Source organism: Pelodiscus sinensis, chromosome 21, assembly GCF_049634645.1.
Source record: "Pelodiscus sinensis isolate JC-2024 chromosome 21, ASM4963464v1, whole genome shotgun sequence".
Classification (NCBI taxonomy): Eukaryota; Metazoa; Chordata; order Testudines; family Trionychidae; genus Pelodiscus; species Pelodiscus sinensis.
In genome coordinates this window covers 8,652,690-8,672,200 of record NC_134731.1, presented here as the reverse complement: position 1 = coordinate 8,672,200, position 19,511 = coordinate 8,652,690, and the positions used below count along the sequence as shown (strand labels likewise).

Here is a 19,511-nt window from a genome sequence, read left to right as displayed (position 1 = left end):
TTCTTCCTGGGTCAGGGCACCATGTAGGCTGCCCACCAGTTTCACCCCGGAGCTAATCCAAGGTGGGGTGGGAGCCCGAGCAGGCCTCCTGCTGGCTTCTCCATAGGGTGCCAAAGGAGAAGGGGCACTCAGGTTCTGACCACGGCTGGCCTAGGAGTGGCCAGGGGGGCCCAGAATGGTGGGTGGCTGCTCCCCAGGGACAGCCCAGGACGGTGGGGGCTGTGCTGCTGACCAGGACTGGGATGTTTACTGCCCCCTGTGGTCATTCATGAGCATAACTGTGTCTGCTATCACACCCCCCCTCCCTTTCCGTTTGATGCAGAACAGTCACATTCCAGGCACATCCCATTGTCCTGGCACAACCAAACCCTGACCTTGCTTTAAGTTGTAAAAGGCAGAAAGCTCATGGGTGGTCAGTAACCTAGGCAAGGGAAGGCAGAGCCGTCTCAAAATTGCCTGCACGGCCGACTGCCCAGGGCTGGGGGGCTGCTGCTGGGGAAGCCATCGGGCCACTGCTTGGCAGTCCAGCTTTGCCCAATGCTGATGAGAGAGCTGCATACCAAATTTGGTGGTCCTAGTTCAGATCCGTTGCTGCATACAAGCAAGTGCGCTTGGTGCTGGATACTGTAAGGATTGTAGAGGCGTATCAGCCTAACTAGAAATTCACCAGAGAAGCCAAAGGTGCAGTCAGAAACAGAACCCAGAGCTTCTATTTCCCAGGTTTGTGCACAAACACCAGCAACACTGCTGAAGGGCCCGATCCCCCAAATCAAAATTACTGCACAATGCTAAGCACTTGTTTTCCTGATTAAATTGCTGTCCTGCCGAAAAAGCTATTTTAAAAAAGACAAAACCAAACCTCACAGAGAGGCTTAAGAATGGCGCAAAATATTGTATTCACAAAAATGGCAAAAATGAATACTGCTTACTGAATTTCATCTCTGTTTGACCCCACCCCCTTCTTCTTTCATTCTTTATCAAACAACTTCCATATAAAAGAATGGAAACTTGGAACATCAGATATGTTCGGAACAGCTTAATCATTTAGCTCCAGCCAAATGTGTCCCTATTAAGCAGGGCGTAGTCTAATGCTGTCCCAGTGAAGCAGCACTCACTGCAGCTTAGTATCATTAGTTGAAATGGATTTTCATTTGTGATTTCCGATGGGATCAATTGCTTTGTGACGCTGCATCACAGTGTGCACTCCCTATTCACGGAGTCCTGACTGAGTGGACTATAAAGCACCATGAAGTACGGCAGCTGAAAACTCAAGTCACTGCTCTAGAAGAATATTTTAAACGTGTAATATCAAAACTTCAAGCCAAATGACATATGGCAAGTCTTGTTCTCGCTTCCATGATCAATCAGCAGAGATCTGAATGGTGTTTAGCTACTGTGCTTATCCGGTGCTGTATGTATACTGTTCAGGTCCATAAATAATAGCGATCCTCTCCGCTCACACAGTCGTGCTGTCAGAGGAAATGCAGGAGAATGCGAAATCACCAAAGTTATGGACAGCCAGGCTTCTCTGCAGGCCGGTTATGGCAGCCTGCCCGTTCCGACCAGCGTGATCTATTCTTCTAATAAGTCAGGGGTGTTCAGAGTTGTACAGGAAAGGCCCAGTCCTGCCTGAATGGGGTAGCATTGGATGTTTGAACACGGCACTGTGCGATGTGTGGGTGTTGCCATCTTCTGAGGGAACATAAGCCAGGCCAGTCAAACTAGCCTAGCCTGTGGAAATGAATTGAAGAAATACGGATGCTGATCTAATGGATGGATCTCAGGTTGCCTTTCTTCATGCTGGCCATGTTTTCTGCCGTAGATTATGTTCCAGGCATATGGAGATAAACAGGGACCGCTTCATGGCATGCTGATCAATACCCCCTACGTGACAAAGGACCTGCTCCAGTCCAAGAGATTCCAGGCACAATCTTTAGGGACGACGTACGTCTACGACATCCCTGAGATGTTCCGGCAGGTAAATCTTCCTTGGGGGATGTCTGCGGTTTTGTACCAGCAAAGTTTGCTCTCATTGCTCATTAAGGGTTCCTGGGAGCTGGAGCCATGAAACTCCATGCCGGAGCAGTGATACTGACAAGAAAGCTGGGCAGCTAGAGTCTGACTGCTCCCTACTCCCAGCTGGGCTGCTGCCTGCAGTCTCCCTGCTCAGAGATGAGAGGAGCCCTGGGTACCTGCCCCACTCCCAGCTGGCCGTGGGGAGGTGAGAGCCTGGGGAGGCAGCTGGGGTCCTGGCAGGGAGCTATGTAGGTCTGAGAGCCAGTGTTCACGTTAATATCTCCCACTCCTGAGTGGAATGAACGTTCTGTGCACCTACATGGAGGTGACGTGCAACAGGGAGGAACTATGCGCCACGTACGCTTCATATTGGTGCCCATAACAAAGCTTGTGTGGCTCAGGGCTGGGGCAGAGGGTTGAGGTGCAGGAATCTGAGGACTCTGAGGTGTGGGACTAGGGTTGAGGGGCTCAGGGCTGGGGCGGAGGGTTGGGGTGCAAGGGCTCTGGTGGGGGATGAGGGACTCAGGGCTAGGACAGAGGCTGGAGGTGTGGGTTCTGGGATGGGGCAGGGTGCAGGAGTGTGATGGGGGGGCTTGGGGGCCGGGGTAGGCCATGAGGGGGCTTGGGGACTGGGCCAGGCCATGGGAGTCTCAGGGGCCAGGCCACTCTGGCCACTGCTGAGGGTACACGGCCGGGGGAGAGGTGCTTGGTTCAGGCTATGCCTCCCCTGGTCACCAGGATGGAGAGTATGTTGTGGAGGCGGCAGCCTTCCTCCCTGCCTTGCACACCTGCACAGCGCTAAGTAGGCAGCTACGTGGCCGTGTAGCTTCCAGGGAACTTAGCTGAGAGTCCTGGCTCTCCGCCCCAACAGTGCCCCTCCTCAGTTGGTGGAAGCACTTACGGTGAGAGACGCCACTGCAGTGATTACTGGGGTGGCTTCAAGTGGATCTAACACTGGTCGACTTAGGTCTGTAATTAGACATGCCCTAACTGCAGAGTAGGAGTGACTAATGCCGTGGTGGCAGTGTTTGGTGCTGTTCCAGCGAGTTACAGGACTAACCTTTCTGCTATGGACCAGGCCTCAGTGAGTGGGCTTGGTATGCGGCGAGATCCATCACACTGGATGTTTCCCGAGGGCTAGTTCGTATTCTATAGCTGGCTTGTTGGGTCATAGCGCAAATCCCAAACCCGTGGCTAACTGTGGGGATGTTCCTTGGACTCACGTTATCGTTCAGGGCTTGACATTTCATCTAAGGTGGTATCCAATAATGTTGGCCAAATGCTGGATTTGGGGGCAGTTAATGGAAATAGAAGTTTCTGTCTTGATATTGAGTCATAACAGGTTATGGTAAGGATGCCAAGAGTCAATAATTGTGACAAGGACATATCTCTTCTCCCTTATAGTCTCTGATTAAACTCTGGGATTCCATGAGTGAATATGCGTTCCTGCCAACACCGCCATTGCCTTCTGATATGCTAACGTACACTGAGCTGGTATTGGATGACCAAGGTCAGCTGGTGCATATGAACAGGCTGCCAGGAGGAAATGAGGCAAGTTACTTTCTAAAACTACCTTCCCTCTTCCTGCCCCCCCTCCCCCATCAGCAATACGTTGTGGTTTATAGACTGCTTATGGAAAATTATGGTGAAAATGTACCAATCCCGTCTGCAAAAGCTACTTGTGCTCCTTTTCAGAGGCAAAATCTTTCTCTTGAATAAGACGCATACCTTCCATACAAGTGGCACTTGAATCTCCAAGTAAATCATGGTTTATTTTCAAATTTGTGCTAGTGCTTTTTTTTCCCCTTCATAATTTCACCATTCAAATATTTAAGCTAGCTAGAGTTTGTATTTAAAACTTTTGACAAAGCTTAATTAGGAAAGTTTTTGTTCAGTTTAAAAAAAACACCCTAATTTTATATATCTTCTAATTAAACATTCCCCTGTAGCATTGGGTAATGAACTGGCATAGTCTCAGAGGGGTAGCCATGTTAGTCTATAACTTGAAAAACAATGAACAGTCCTGTGGCAACTTAGAGACTAACAAATATATTAGGTCATGAGCTTTCATGGGTAAAACCTGCTTCATTGGACGAGTTGGAGTGGAAATTACAGAATACAGGGTGACTATGTCTAGACTGGCAAGTTTTTCCGCAAAGGAAACTGCTTTTGCGGAAAAACTTGCCAGCTGTCTACACTGGCCATTTGAATTTCTGCAAGAACACTGACTTACTACTGTCTGAAATCAGTGCTTCTTGCGGAAATACTATGCTGCTCTTGTTCGAGCAAAAGTCCTTTTGCGCAAAGCTTTTGCGCAAAAGGGCCAGTGTAGATAGCTCAGATTTTGTTTTGTGCAAAAAAGCCTCAATCACAAAAATGGCGATCGGGGCTTTTTTGCGGAAAAGTGCGTCTAGATTGGCATGGACGCTTTTCTGCAAAAAGTGCTTTTGTGGAAAAGCGTCCGTGCCAATCTAGGTGCTCTTTTCCGCAAATGCTTTTAACGGAAAACTTTTCTGTTAAAAGCATTTGTGGAAAATCATGCCAGTCTAGAGGTAGTCGGTGTGGAAAACAGCAAAAGAAGTTACCTGTCAATTGTAGACTAGTGTTAACAAAGCTAATTAAGCCCTGCTAGATGTGTCCCATAGATAGTATCTGATGCGGAAATGTGAATATCAAAGGTGGGGGAAATTGCCTTTATAGTGCGTTAAGCAGCTAATATCTCTATTCAAACCCAAGTTGATAGTGTCAAACTTGGAAATGTACAACACTGCCCTCTAGTGACTGGTCCTGTAAAGGACTGGAGTATACTACTGCTACCAGTCTAATAGAGTTACTCTTAGCTCAAGTCTGTGTTATGATGTTGGAAGTCCAAACTCTGCTCACAATCTCCAGGGGCCTCTGCTGATGGTGGTTACATTTTAGGGCAACTGGGCATCCCGTTTTTAAAGGGAAAGATTTTGAATCTGAATTTTCAAGACAAACCTGATAACCAGAGACACAAAGAGGTTTTTTTCTGCTCCTGCTGGGTGTATAGAAAGTATGGTAGTAGTTAAATATTTAAGCCCTTCTGCAGGTGTTCTGACTTTTTTCTTAGAAAATACAGGACAATTTTCGTGTGTGTGTGTGTGTGTGCGTGTTTTTCTCCTCCCCTACATCAGTAGGGGCAGGTCCTGCTACTGGCTGGATCTCTGCTCACTAGTTGCCCACCCACCAGAAATGGTGAACACTGGGGCTATGTCTACACTCACGGCTTCTTGCGCAAGTATGGCCATTCTTGCGCGAGAATCCGCAGAGCGTCTACACTGCCCGCCCGCTCTTGCGCAAGGAAATTTACAGTACGGCGTGGTAAGAGAGGGCTTCTTGCACAAGAGCTACGCTCTTTTTTAACAGGTGTAAGCCCTCTTGCGCAGGAGCTCTTGCACAAGAGGGCAGTGTGAACGCTCGGCAGGGATTTCTTGCACAAGAAAGCCCTATTGCTAAAATGGCCATCGGAGCTTTCTTGCACAAGAGCATCCACACTGCCATGGGCGCTCTTGCGCAAAAGCACAGCTCGCACATGGCAGTGTGGACGTTTCCTTGAACAAGATTTCTTGCACAAGAACCCTTGCGCAAGATGTTCTTGTGCAAGAAGCTGCGAGTGTAGACATAGCCTGGGGGTGGTGTTGGGGCAAAGATGCAGCGCATGGGCTCAGCTGCACCCCCTGCTGATCCATCAGCACAGCTCTGGTGTGTGCTGGTTCTTGGCAAGCAGGGCCACACCCCTTGTCCTGTTTCCAGCCGGCACTGGCTGCCTGCTGTGGAGCCTGGGTGTGCGGTCAGGAACCAGGCAGGGTCTCGCCTCTGCTGGCTACTCACCGGCCCTTTGCATGCTCCCCCTCTTGCTGTTCTTTCCATGCTTTGCGCCTTCACCCCCCCCTCCCAGCCCCACTGCTCCTCCAGATCTCCCCCACCCAAGCAGGACACATCCTGATCCCCCTCAGCAGGACTTATCCTGTTGCTCAGCTCACCAATAGCCTGGCCAACAGATTCCTTCCTTCAAGCTGCTGGACAGGAGGAGCTGAGCCCTGTGTGTGCCAAAGCCCTGCATAGCACTGACACCGGGAGTCCTCTCCTCAGCTAAGCGCAGGAATGGTACGTGTAAGTAGTGTCCCTACTGTCCATGCCCTGAACCTGCAGGCTCTGTAGCAGCTCGCAGGACTTAGCACCTTTCTCACCTGCCCCCCACCAACCATGGTTCCTGCCACTACAGAGTACAGTTCTGCTTCATCCCCTCGGCACCATCCCCTGCTGAGGCACCCCTCTGGCCAGGCTCCAGGGCAGCTGAAACTCCTGCAGGCAGGTTCCCAGGGCCCTGGTGCACAATGCATCCTTTGGGATGAACCCCATTCTGCCCATGCTGTAGCCAGGGGACAGGAGACAGCTGGGTTACCCCAGTGGGCAGCAGCAGCCTAGAGGATTGTGTCTACACTCTGCAGAGAGATTGCCCTGGTCTCCCCCCTGGCTGGCCCCACTGGTCTCCCCCCCTCTCTCCCACACACACGCTCCCTGCAGCTAGAGGCAGCTTCAATCCCTTCTCTCCTGCCCAGTGCTGAAAGGCTGCTGCTGGCCACATGCTGGTGTGAACCCTGTCAAGAATCGTGCCTCAAGAAGACACGGCACCGGGTGCTAAGAGAGCCAGGTCTGTCCCGGGGGCCCAGCTGGGCAGGCAGGCATGGAGAGCCGAGTCAGGCAGGAGGGTCAGGTTTGCAGATCAGCCCCCATGTAGTAAAAGGACACAGGAACGCGTGCATTACCTCTCGTGTGTGAGCCTGAAAGATAAGAAGCCAAAGAAGAAGAATCTAACTAGGCAGTCGTTCTTCTTAACGGGCTCAGAAAACGTGATGCTAATTTGAATGTTTGTACCACCCAGTTCTGACTGATCACCACTGAACTCACGTGAATACAAGTAATTTTAGCAGGTGTCCCATATTCAGCATCGGGAAATATGGTCAGAGTTTGCAGGGCTGAGCTAGCAGGAAAGTGAAGTTGCCTAGTACGAAAGTGAACCTGATCACTGAATTTGGATAATGAAAATGAACTGCAGTAAAAAAGTACATGTCCCTTTGGATATTTAAATGTAAACCATCTAAGACAGCAGTTGCATTCAGCAGTGGCATTCATGTTTTTGTATATTATTGTTAAACTACCAGTATCCCTTTAACCAAGCATGTTAACCTTAAGACTGGTAAGAGTCTTGTTCCTATTGGGAGCAGTGATGGGTGGAGATGGCAGGTTATTCCAGCAAGGAAGTTCAGGGAGATTTGCAGCAGTGTTTACTGCATCTCTCTTTATAAGCCCTTTGTCAGGGAAAGATTTTGAATCGGACTTTTCAAGACAAACCCGATAAATGGAGAACTGGGGAGTGTTTTTTTTTCTGCTACTGCTGAGCATATAGAAAGAATGGTTTAACTAATGTAATGAAACCCCCAAATGAGACTTTTATTTTGGGTGAATGTTGGGGTTTTTGCCAAGAGGTCCAAGGCTGCAGCGCGGTGTGGAGCCTCTTGCCATGGTCTTTCTCTTTCCATCTGCATTTCTCTCTGCTCTCGTTCTGTGCCTGAGTGAATGGAGACTGGAGGAAAAGCGAAGTCCCCAAGGGACAGAGCTATGTTCTTGCTGAAATTACAAGCACAGAGCTGCCTGGGCATGAACATGTAGTGTTTACTCTGCCAGTATGAATACAAATAGTCTTATTATATGAGATTCTGTACCCAAAGACCAAAAAAATTAGTAGTTCTTTTTAACCCTTGAAAGATGTAAGTTGTGCCTTGTGTGGAAAGACGCAACCCAGCAGCACAAAGAGCCCTGTGGGGGCTGTATAAATATTGCCATGGGTAAAACTCTGTAAGATGCGGTATGTTGAGGGCTGTGAAAATAAGGCAAGAATGCAAGCAACATGCAGTTAGTGTCTGCGCTGTTTGTCACCTCCTTTTGCTGTCCATCTCCTTGGAAGATGACTGAGGATGGCCAAATTCCGAGTCGAATCTTGATAACTCTATTAATATTCCACAAGGGAATGACCCACTCCAGAATCTTTCGGGCATGCTCTCCGTCTCGGTTGAAGCAAAGAGCGAAACCGAAGACTCCATTTCTCTCCTTTCCCAGAGAGGTTTGTGGCTAATGCTCCGGGCAGCCTGTACAGTATGTCAGCCAAGCCAGCTCCTCGATAGATTAGTTACAGTAGGACAACACACAGCGAAAATGAGGTGTGAGGCGTTAGTATTGAATTCTGTTACCAGTAGCCAGGGGACACAATAGAGCCCCTTCAGTGGCAAAGTGGCCAACCTAAGGAAAGGGTTTCAGCCCTCGAATTCTGAAGGACAGGTGACACTCAGGAGGGGACGAGCTGTCAAACAGAGGCATGCCTCTGTGCGGCGTTCGCTTGAGCAGGGAGAGCTGACTTTAGGCTTTTACCGTTTAATTTGTTTTAGCTGAGGAAACAGATTTGTCACAAGCCTGCACTCCAGCTCCTCGCACCAAGGAAGATGGCAAGTGGGAGGAGAGGAGGGACAGTTGAGGTTTGATTCCTCAAGCTTCGTTTCTGGAATGGAAAAGGCAACGTGGATAAAACCAAGCTGACAGGCGTGTTTAAAAAGAAGAGGCAGGAAATAGACCCAGGCTGCTTTTGCTCACAAATAAGATGCGTCCTGCAGATGCTGCATATTTCTACTTAGACGTGAAGCAAACTGTTATCTGTTCGGTCCTTGCTGTCACCCACCTTTGTGAGAGAAGTTTGTAATTCCGAGTGGAGGCATTGTCCAGGAGCCAGAGGAGGGAGGAAAATAACACGACATTTTTAACTGGTTCAGACACACTTGAGAACTAAGCATCTTTTCACCAGCTACATTTCATTTGGTCTCCAAACTTGTCTGAATGTATGCGAGAGGATATGTGAGCACGAACACGCTCGCCTTTAAAATGATGGAGTCGCTAAGAAATGTTGCCTAGTGAATCGTGAATGAAAGGCCACGTTTCTAAAGGACAAGGTAGAAGTTAGACCTCTTAGGCCCTTATCATTGGGAAGCTTTAGTCAGGTTTCCTGTGCCTCGCTTTCTTTATTAGTAAAACGGGGTCGCTCTGATGTAGTTCGCGGTGTTGTGGTGATTGATTTGTGCAAATTTTAACTAAGAAACAAACCTTAGAAGCTGTAAGCACTGTACCAGTGCTAGGTGTTAAATCGCCCCTCAAGCAGGGGGTATAATTGAATCATAGAATCATAGAATACTAGGACTGGAAGGGACCTCGAGAGGTCATCGTGTCCAGTCCCCTGCCCTCATGGCAGGACCCAGTACTGTCTAGACCATTCCTGATAGACATTTATCTAACCTCCTCTTAAATATCTCCAGAGATGGGGATTCCACAACCTCCCTGGGCAATTTATTCCAGTGTTTGCCCACCCTGACAGTTAGGAACTTTTTCCTAATGTCCAACCAAAACCTCCCTTGCTGCAGTTTAAGCCCACTGCTTCTTGTTCTATCCTCAGAGGCCAAGATGAACAAGTTTTCTCCCTCCTCCTTATGACACCCTTTTAGATATCTGAAAATTGCTATCATGTGCCCCCTCAATCTTCTCTTTTCTAAACTAAACAAACCCAATTCCTTCAGCCTTCCCTCATAGATCATGTTCTCTAGACCGTCTATCATTCTCGTTGCTCTTCTCTGGACCCTCTCCAATTTTTCCACATCTTTCTTGAAATGTGGCGCCCAGAACTGGACACAGTACTCCAATTGAGGCCTAACCAGTGCAGAGTAGAGCAGAAGAATGACTTCTCATGTCTTGCTCACAACACACCTGTTAATACATCCCAGAATCATGTTTGCTTTCTTTGCAACAGCATCACACTGCTGACTCATATTCAGCTTGTGGTCCACTATAACCCCTAGATTCCTTTCTGCCGTACTCTTTCCCAGACCGTCGCTTCTCATTCTGTATGTGTGAAACTGATTGTTCCTTCCTAAGTGGAGCACTTTGCATTTGTCTTTATTAAACTTCATCCTATTTATCTCAGACCATTTCTCCAATTTGTCCAGGTCATTTTGAATTATGACCCTATCCTCCAGATTAGGTGCAATCCCTCCCATCTTGGTATCATCTGCAAACTTAATAAGCTTACTTTCTTTGCCAATATCTAAATCGTTGATGAAGATATTGAACAGAGCTGGTCCCAAAACAGACCCCTGCGAAACCCCACTTGTTATGACTTTCCAGCAGGATTGTGAACCATTAATAACTACTCTCTGAGTACAGTTATCCAGCCAGTTATGCACCCACCTTATAGTAGACCCATCGAAGTTGTATTTGCCTAGTTTATTGATAAGAATATCATGCGAGACCGTATCAAACGCCTTACTAAAGGCTAGGTATACCACATCCACCGCTTCTCCCTTATCCACAAGACTCGTTATCCTATTAAAGAAAGCTACCAGATTGGTTTGACATGATTTGTTCTTTACAAATCCATGCTGGCTGTTTCCTATCACCTTGCCACTTTCCAAGTGTTTACAGATGATTTCCTTAATTACTTGCTCCATTATCTTCCTTGGCACAGAAGTTAAACTAACTGGTCTGTAGTTTCCTGGGTTGTTCTTATTTCCCTTTTTATAGATGGGCACTAGATTTGCCCTTTTCCAGTCCTCTGGAATCTCTCCTGTCTCCCATGATTTTCCAAAGCTACGTGATCTTCTATATATTTGAGTTTGTCTGTGAGTGTCCGTATACCTGTCTGTCCAAAAACTCCTCCTAAACGGTAAGAGCTAGGACTACCACATTTGGTATACCACTTCCTCTTATCCTAACTGAAGGCAAGGTCAAGGTTTGGTTGTGCCAGGAAAATGGGATGTGCCTGGAATGGGATTGCTTCTCGCAGAACCATACAGAAAAGCGACAGAATTAACAGGCAAGTGAAAGGACATTGCCCTCCCCTGTCAGGGACTGCTCCATCCCCAATCCTCCTCCTCCCTCCCCCATGTGCCCTTTAGGGAGGGATGGGGGGCTGAAGCTCCTCCCTGCCCCCAGTTTGTATGGGGACACATAAAACCATACAAAAGAGAGACAATCACAAGGGAGGTGGAAGGGGCTGGCTAGGGGCACTCAAGGGGACACGCATCCCTTCCGTGGCTGTGCCTGCTAGAATTGCAGCCGCCGTGATCCCTCATCCCCAGTTCCACCCCAGAGCAATGATTTCAGTGAAGCATGGGCATTTTCATTCTCTCCCTCATGCCACTGCTCACCTCTGCCTCCATCCCCAACTGCTTGCTGTGGCCAGCTTCGGTGCCGTTTCCTCCAGGCATGGGCTGCTCCAGCTCCCGTTACCACTTCACGCTCCAGGGCTGCATTGCTGGAGAGGAGCTGCTGGAACTTGGTCCCCTCTGCCATCCAAGCCTGACCCCCTTCTGTCCCGGGCTCTCATGCTGGGACCCCTCCGCAATCCGAGCCTGACCACGCAACAGGATAGAATTCAGAACTGTTTTGGAGCTAATTTGCTAATACAGATTTGTTAGTGGCAGGAAATGTGTATGTAGGAGAACCGAAGAAGGCATAGCATGTGGAGAATCAGGTCGTAGCAGCCAGCAATAATTCCATCATATTCCCTGGCAAATTGGAGCTACGATTGTGACTATATCTGAGACACAAATTTAGTAATTCCCAAATGGGAACGTGAAAAATGAAATGCCTGCCACGTGGACGCTCAGTATGTCTCAAAATTAGCAAGGCACTGAAATGTGTACATTGAAATAGATACACTGCATAATTGAAAAGGGGGGAAAAAAGTGTTACAATAATTTGCAGACAAAAACATCTCCACTTGTTAAGGTTTTCAGTGAAGTCATTTTAAGTTCATACAATTAATAGGTTTATTTGCTTTATGCCACAACTTTTTTTTAAACCAGCTCCTGCTGGTTTGTACCCTCCCTTTAAAAAACAAACCAAAACAGCGCCGTGCAGAAGCCAGTCCAGCAAGGAGCTGAAGAGTTTCTATGGGGGGTGTTCTGGGGGCTCTTTGGCACCAGTGGGGGCTGGAGGTGCTCAGAACCTTGCCCTCTCAGAAAACAGATCAGTTTGGTACTATGGAGAACCTTTGTATGTTTTAATTTAGGTGTATGGCGGATGGTTTCTCTCTGACAGACTGTGTACCCTAGAACAGGGGTTGGCAGCTTTTCAGAAGTGGCATGCCAAGATTCAATTACTTCACTTCTGTTTATGGGTCTGAGTGGAAAGGGAAGGGGCAGGCTAGCTACAGTGATCGTATTTTCTGAACCAGCTGCAGCTAGGGAGAACGGTTTAATTTAAATTATTAAACAGATTAAGCATTTTAACTTTCTCATGTTAGTTTATCAAACTTTATTTAAAATGAAATAAAATATTAATTTATGTCTGACACAAAAGGTTTCAGTGTTTTTTGGGTTGGGGACCACTGACCCACAGAGAAATCAGTTGGGGACCACACAAGTGAGAAGCGAAAGAACTCCTCCAAAACTCCCAATCCTCACTGAGGTGGCCCCCAACTGCTGGGGGTAGGGTGTCTTCCCTAAGAGGGAGCGGGCAGGAGCAAGGCAGGGTGTCAGAGCAAGCTGTGGATGTGGGGTCTTGGTGGGGGGAAGGGAGTGAGTGAGGGTGATTGGAGTGTGGGGTCCGGTAATGAAGAGGGACACTTACCTGGCTTGGCGTTCCCTTGCACTGGGGAAAGCCTCACGTGTTACTGCGCTGCCATTCCCCCAGTGGCGAGGGGATGGGAAGGGAGCTCAGCCCCCTCCTCCCACATAGCCACGAGGCTGCAGCTCTGGCTTTCTGCTCGGAGGGCATGCGGGGGGGGGGGGGGAGGGGAGAAGGGAGGCCCAACCTTCCCTGCCAGACTCAGCTGGCGGTGGAGAGCGGCAGAGTGAGTGCTTCCACGTGCTGCTGTTCCCCTAGCGGGGTGGGGACGAGAGGGGCAGGAGGAGAGAGAGCAGGGGCGCACCTGCTGAGCCCCAGCACACCCGACCTTGCAGCGCTCAGCCGGGCTCTGTGCGGCCCCTCCTGGGGCTGAAGCGGCAGCTCCAAGGCACTGAGGTTCAGGAGCAGCTCCGCCGGGTTTTGCCTTGGACCTGGCACCCCTCTCTCTCTCCCGCCCCGCCCCCCAGCAGCGGCCACTAACAATGAATGGCCACCTGGAGATAGAGGCGGCAGCAGACCAGGGCCTCATGCAGCAGAGGCAGTCCTGCGGGGGAGGGCAGGGGGCTGTGCAGGGCGGTGGTGGGCAGCCGAGTGGGTGACGGGGCTTGCCAGGACTCGAAAAATGCTCTGGAAACTGTGCAGCCCTGGAAGCCACCCTGGCCGCCTGCTGGCAAAGTGCCCAGAGTGTCTACGATCTCTGTGTGGGGGGGGAAGGTAGGGAGGCCGTTGCTGCCACGCCGCACTAGCGTGAGCCTGTCCTCGCTGGGGGAAGGGAAATGGCAATGCATGGAGCCAGGGGGGCTAGTGTTTCCCACACGCCGGATCGGGTGGGGAGGCTCACGTGCCAGTGAAAATCCTCTTGTGTGCTGCTTATGGCACGCGTGCTATAGGTTGCCGACCTGTGCCTTAGAAGTGTAACGCTGCCGTGGCTGAGATTGTAACATGAATCTCTAATCTGGTTCAATAAGCAGGCGTCCTGTGAGAACACGGATGCCCCTAGCAGTGTCAGAGTGGTGTGTTAACACAGATAAGCAAAGATTTTTGAAAGTATCAGCAGCTCCCGTTGAGAGAACATATACAGATTTGCCAACTTCAGGGAGTAACTCTTCTGAAAGTCTAGTCTGGACTTCTGAATAGATAGTCTTAACCGGAGAGCTGGAGAAATGCCCTCCTAATAGGTATGGTACTCCTTGAGTACGATATTGCATCTATAGCTGGTTCTCACGCCTGGGCTGACTGCTGGAGCCCCGCCGCTTCCAGGGAGGGTGGGCGAGAGAGCGTGAGCTTGGGCTGCCTCCCCTTAATTTGAGAACTGCTGGTCTAAAGTTTCAATAATGTATCTGAAATCCCAGTATTGACAAAGTGATTGTTCCCCTAGGCCATCAGCCCGCTCTTCATACTGGTACAGATTTCACCGGTTTCATTTTTCAGTTTCACCAAAGTGTTTCATTAACTTGGACCCACATTCACCACTGCCCGCGGGGTCAGCGGAGTTGTGTTTATGACAACAGTGAATGTGGCCCTCCACAGCAAGGAGGCGACGGTTGTTTCTGGGGCACTTCTCCTGATACCCCATCCCCGGTTCTCCAGCTAGATCACACACAGAGTCACTTTTTCCTGTTGACACTAGATGTCACAGTTTTCCCTTCACAGTTGCCTGAGGTTGAGAGAGACTCTGGGATTGAACCTTTTTGCGAAGCGTTGGCAAGCATCCTTTCCATTGCATGTGGGAAGATTTGCCCAGGCGTGTTACAGGAAAGAGCTAAGTAAAAGGGGTAGAGGAACCCCTGTGCAGCAGCTCCATGTGTTGTTTGGTGCAACAGAGGGATAGCTAATGAGTTTCATGCAGGGAAGGCTTAATAGTTAAGCTATTTTTATGCTCTGTGGGTTCTATGTTGTCTTGCTTTCCCCTCTCTTAGCACAGGACAGAGGGTATTAAAACCTCAGTGCTCAGATACATTTAATAAACCTGAAAGAACTTAAGACAAGACATAGCTGGGTTGTGTGTTTATAAGGTCTGTAAGTTAGTGTAGGGTTGGGAAGCGGGAATGGAATAAGTTTCTCTCTGTGGGTGCGTCTACGCAGCAATTTTATTTTGAGATAACTAGCGTTATTTCGAAATAATGTGCACAGCTACACAGCCATTCCGTTATTTCGAAATAAATTTGAAATAAGACAGCTTCTTCCGACTTCTGTAAACCTCATTCCATGAGGAATAATCCCTATTCTGAAATAGCTATTTCGAAATAAGGCGTATGTAGACTCTCATCTGCTGCTATTTCGAAATAGCCCCTCACCAGGGCCATTCTAAGTTATTCCTTCCCAGTCCCTCCTGGGGCTCTAAATCGAGATAGCACGTCTACATTAGGGAAGCCTGCCTCGGACTAATTTTCAGGCTTCCCTGCAGTGTAGACGTGCTATTTCAGAATAACTATTCCTGAATAGCTTATTTTGAAATAGCTGTGCAGTGTAGACATACCCTGTGTGTTTCCATTTGCCCTTCCCCTCCCCCGATTTGTTTTATGAAAAGTCCTGTCATTCGGTGTGAGAGAACTTCTCCCCTTAACGAGACTTGGGAACAAACCCTGTGTAAAGGCTCTTGAAGGTTATAGACCGGAAACCTGAGCAACTGTTTCTGCTGTACTCATCTGAAATAAGTTGGGTGCAGTTTCACCAAGGGAGCCTCTGTAGCAGAATATTTTAGGCCCCAATGGTGATTCAATACCTGATGGTAGTAGCATAAGGACCAGAATGGAACAGATTTTCAGTCGAGAACAGTAGAGTGCCATTTTACAGAGCCATTAAGTGCCTCCAAAGGTAGGGCAAAACACATACATTAAAATAATAAACTTCCTGAAATGGATTCCTGAGCATTGGTGAAGGCAAATCTTGTCTTCCTTTTTATGTGCCTGGAACGTCTAATATTACTGTCAATGAGCAGTGGGTGTGAAGAGTAAACCTATTAAGTGGGTCCTTTTTAGTTCCTGATTAGGATTATAATCAATGGAGGGACACATGCAGATGACACTGGATTATGGGATTTTGAGCACACAACTGCAGTGTTCAACAGCAGTTCATATGGTTAAAAGGAGATGCCTCATAGCAACTCAAATTGCCCGGGTCGGTTAATCCTCCATGCTGATCAATTATTTCAGCATGCTATTTCTCTCACACCGCATTACAGACAACGGTAACTTCTGTAACCCTAATTTTATAAAAGGTATGATAGCAGTGCTGCTAGTAGTTTCAGGTTTGAAAGGTTTGCGTCTCAACATCAATTTTCAGATGCTACAAAAATGTGGTTTTGAGCTGGAATTTTTCATGATTGGTCTTACCCAGGATGTTAACTTTTTGGATGTTTGTAAGAAAATGAAGTGAGCGATTTTTGAGTCAGCAGTGTTGAAAACAACAACTCTTTCTAGTGGTTAAGAATTGTTTAGATGCTTTTATACAGTCGAGCACTACTCTGGGCAGTGCATAATAACCCCCCCTCCAAAAAATGGTTTTTCCCTATGCTGCAAGGTTTAATTTTGCAAAGTTTTATATTTAAACCAATAAATATAAAACTCCTAATAGACAACTAAAACGTCAGTGGCGTACTACTGCTGACATTTATTCGTTAGCTCAAGCAGTAGAAGTCTGTTCCATGGGTCTGAAATTTCCTGGTTGCACCCACTGTAATTTCCGTGAGATTTTTTTTTTTCTCCTTCAGTTTTGTTGTTAAAAAATCAACACACGACCTGCCACATTCAGTGTGTGTTGTGTGCACTGCAGGCCTCTTCCAGCACCCATCGGAATTAATAGACACTGGTTCAGACCCTGAATGAGGAAGAGGTTGTGGGGAGAAATATGGGATGTTACAATTAAGAACAAGGTGGAAGAATGATGGTTGTGTGGGCAACATTTATTCTGGTATTTCCTAATTTTTGGAAGCTTGATTTTGAAATCTTTAAATTTCCTTTTCAAGATCTGTATTACACTGTACAAAAACTAATAAGTAAAATACACGTCTGAACCTGCACGGACAGAGATGTACAAATTAAACACACACAGAATAAAATGGGAGATGAGGTGTGATTTGTGTTACTCATGAAAACTCTTAGAAGGAAATGTATACTATTTGACTGTAAACTTAAAAAACCAAACACCCATCCACTGTGGTAGGGGCATTTTCAGAAAGCCATGTCTAGGTTTCCAAATTTAAAAATAAATAAAGTTAAGCATGGTACAAAATACATGTGATCTAATGTCATCCTTGTGCTGAGAGAAATAGAGTGAAACAACATGATTGCCATGGCTCATAAACACCCATGCTGATGATTAACAAGGTGTTCTAGTTTGCATTAGATTTTGTGTCAACTACATTTTCTTGAGGAATTATTGAACGTGGTAGAAAAGGACTTGCAGCTTTCCCCCAGGGTCCCTGCCATTTGCATCCGTGTCCCATCATTTCTTGTATCTGCTGTGCTACTGTGAGAGAGAATGGAATCCTACTTTCTTCCCATTCACCCTTTGGTATCTGTTGTCAACCGCTCTGACTGCCACTGGCAGTCAATTTGTAACTGCATCACTGTGTGTATTACCGTTCACATTGATAGCACAATTAATGTTGAAGTCAATTTTGGTGTTAATTTTAGGTCATGATTAGTGTTGACACTGGGTGTCAAACTAATGGCATTTCAGCATCATGAAAATGAACGTTAGTTAATATCACGTTTTTACTATCTGCTAACAGTCACATTAAGCCAAGGTCTTCTGGGAGAGGGTGTGTATAAAATCATATCTATAAAATGTGTGTGTGTGCGCATGTAATATACATGTGTAATGGCATTCTGCATTGCTGGTGTTACTCAGAGAGCAAATGACATCTAAGCACTGCATCCTAATCACCATTTGGAACACCAGAAATAATGATCACTTCTGATCGCAGGCTGTGAATAATTCATCTGGTTTGATTTTCACGTTCTGTCCAGTGATACTTTTCAAACCAAATGTGTTTCTACAGAAGAGTAATGGTCCCACTTCTTATGGAAATACTGTGGCACAAATCATTTCACCAACATAAAAACAGTTAAATGAGACGGTTCTTGTTTTTATGCCCCTCACCCCCCTCTCTCTCTTTCTTCCTTGTGCTGGGGATCGAAGTGTGCTAAGACAAGTGCTGCCAAACTGCTATGGCTGGTTTCAAGATCCTATTTTTAAACTGTCATCCCTTGCCGTCATCCTGTGATTGTTCCGGCAGCACTCTTAGGTGATTAGCTCAGCCTGCGTAATTAACCCGTAAACTATTCCTTGTTGGCATGCTGCTGCTAAGTTAAAAAACATATTCTCTCCCCCCCCTAAAATAGAAAGCTCTCCCCTCCTACCCATACATTTAAATAGCACCTGAGCCTTTCAAAGAAAAAAAATTCCTTGGCTGTGCCCTGTTTCTTTTATTGCTAACTAACACTAATGACCGTATGTGTGGGGGGAATCAAAAAGGGATGTGAAATAGTATGGTGGGTTACTGATGCTTTTTGATAGCATATGTTTGTTTCCAATGTTTGCATGGTAAAACTATTTTCAAGCATATCCAAAGTTATTTAGATCTGAAAATTCGTTGTGCCCTAGTTAAATAATGTTCCTGTAAGTCTACAGCAATGGAGTAAGGACAATTTCAGATAAGGATAAAAACAAGGAGTCCTGTGATACCTTAAAGATAAACGTGTATTTGGGCATAAGCTTTTGTGAGTTGCATTTCACTTCCTCAGATGCATGAAGTGAAAGCTTCAGGTGGCTGGGATTGAAACATGAAGAGATACAAGCGTTACACCAGTGCTAATGAGGCTAATTCAGTCAGGGTGGATGTGGCCCACTTCTAGCACTGGATAAGAAGGTGAGAAGACCTAAAGGATAAAATGTCTTATGAGGATGTATATTGCAGATACAGAACCACAGGTTGGGAAGCCAATCCCATGCTTCTGTTTTGAGGTGTGTTGTGTTGGTGGGAAATGTTTAGAGCAGGGGTGTCCAAACTTTTTTCAACGAGGGCCAGATTTGATGAAGTGAACATGCGTGAGGGCCGACCATTTTGCCTGACATTCTTTGAACCATTAAAATTAAATGCAAATTAACTATTTTATGCAAAGTTTATTGCAAACGGCATACTTTTCATTTTGTCACATGGATGACAAATCTAAACAGGTGTTAAATCACTCTGCCTTTCATATCTGAAGGCCAGATGAAAAAAAAATACAGGAAGCTGAAAAATATGTCAGGAACATTGTAAAGTACATTACATATTATTGGTAATAAAGGTTGTCTGTCAACTTTTAAGTTCAAAAAATATGAACAGGAACATAACACCAAGTATACATGTTGTGTCCAAATATATTTATAACTGATTTAGACCAACTGACATTAACTGAGATTTTACAATGTGTTCATCTCAATACATATGGATTCGTTGGGGGCCATAAAAGATAGATATTGCCAAATTACCTGGGGGGCCGTATTAAACCGGAACACAGGCCACAATTGGCCCGCGGGCCGGACTTTGGGCATGCCTGGTTTAGAGTATGAAACCTCTTGTTATAATACACACAAAAACAACATTGAGTTGATCCTACATCGAGGGAGGCAGCATGATCTTGAGGATAGAGCATAGGAGGGGCAGTCAGGCCTTTTGAATTATAATCTGGTTCTGACACTGGTCCCATTAAAGACCAGGAGCAAGTCTGTTAATTCCTCTGCGCCTCAGTTTACCCATCTGTAAACCGAGGATAGTAATAGCATATCTTTACAGAGCATGTTGTGATCCTGTC

General features: G+C 46.9%; 1 protein-coding gene across 10 annotated transcripts in view; it reads left to right on the top strand.

Moving 5' to 3' along the window:
* The window catches only part of ACACA (acetyl-CoA carboxylase alpha), a 229,179-nt gene that overhangs the window by 118,596 nt on the left and 91,072 nt on the right, over window positions 1-19,511 (top strand). For all 10 annotated transcript variants that reach the window (XM_075904774.1, XM_075904771.1, XM_075904768.1 and 7 more), the window contains 2 exons: window positions 1,823-1,978; window positions 3,421-3,567. In XM_075904774.1, coding sequence (XP_075760889.1) covers window positions 1,823-1,978; window positions 3,421-3,567 — 303 coding nt within the window. The remainder of the gene's footprint in view (window positions 1-1,822; window positions 1,979-3,420; window positions 3,568-19,511) is intronic.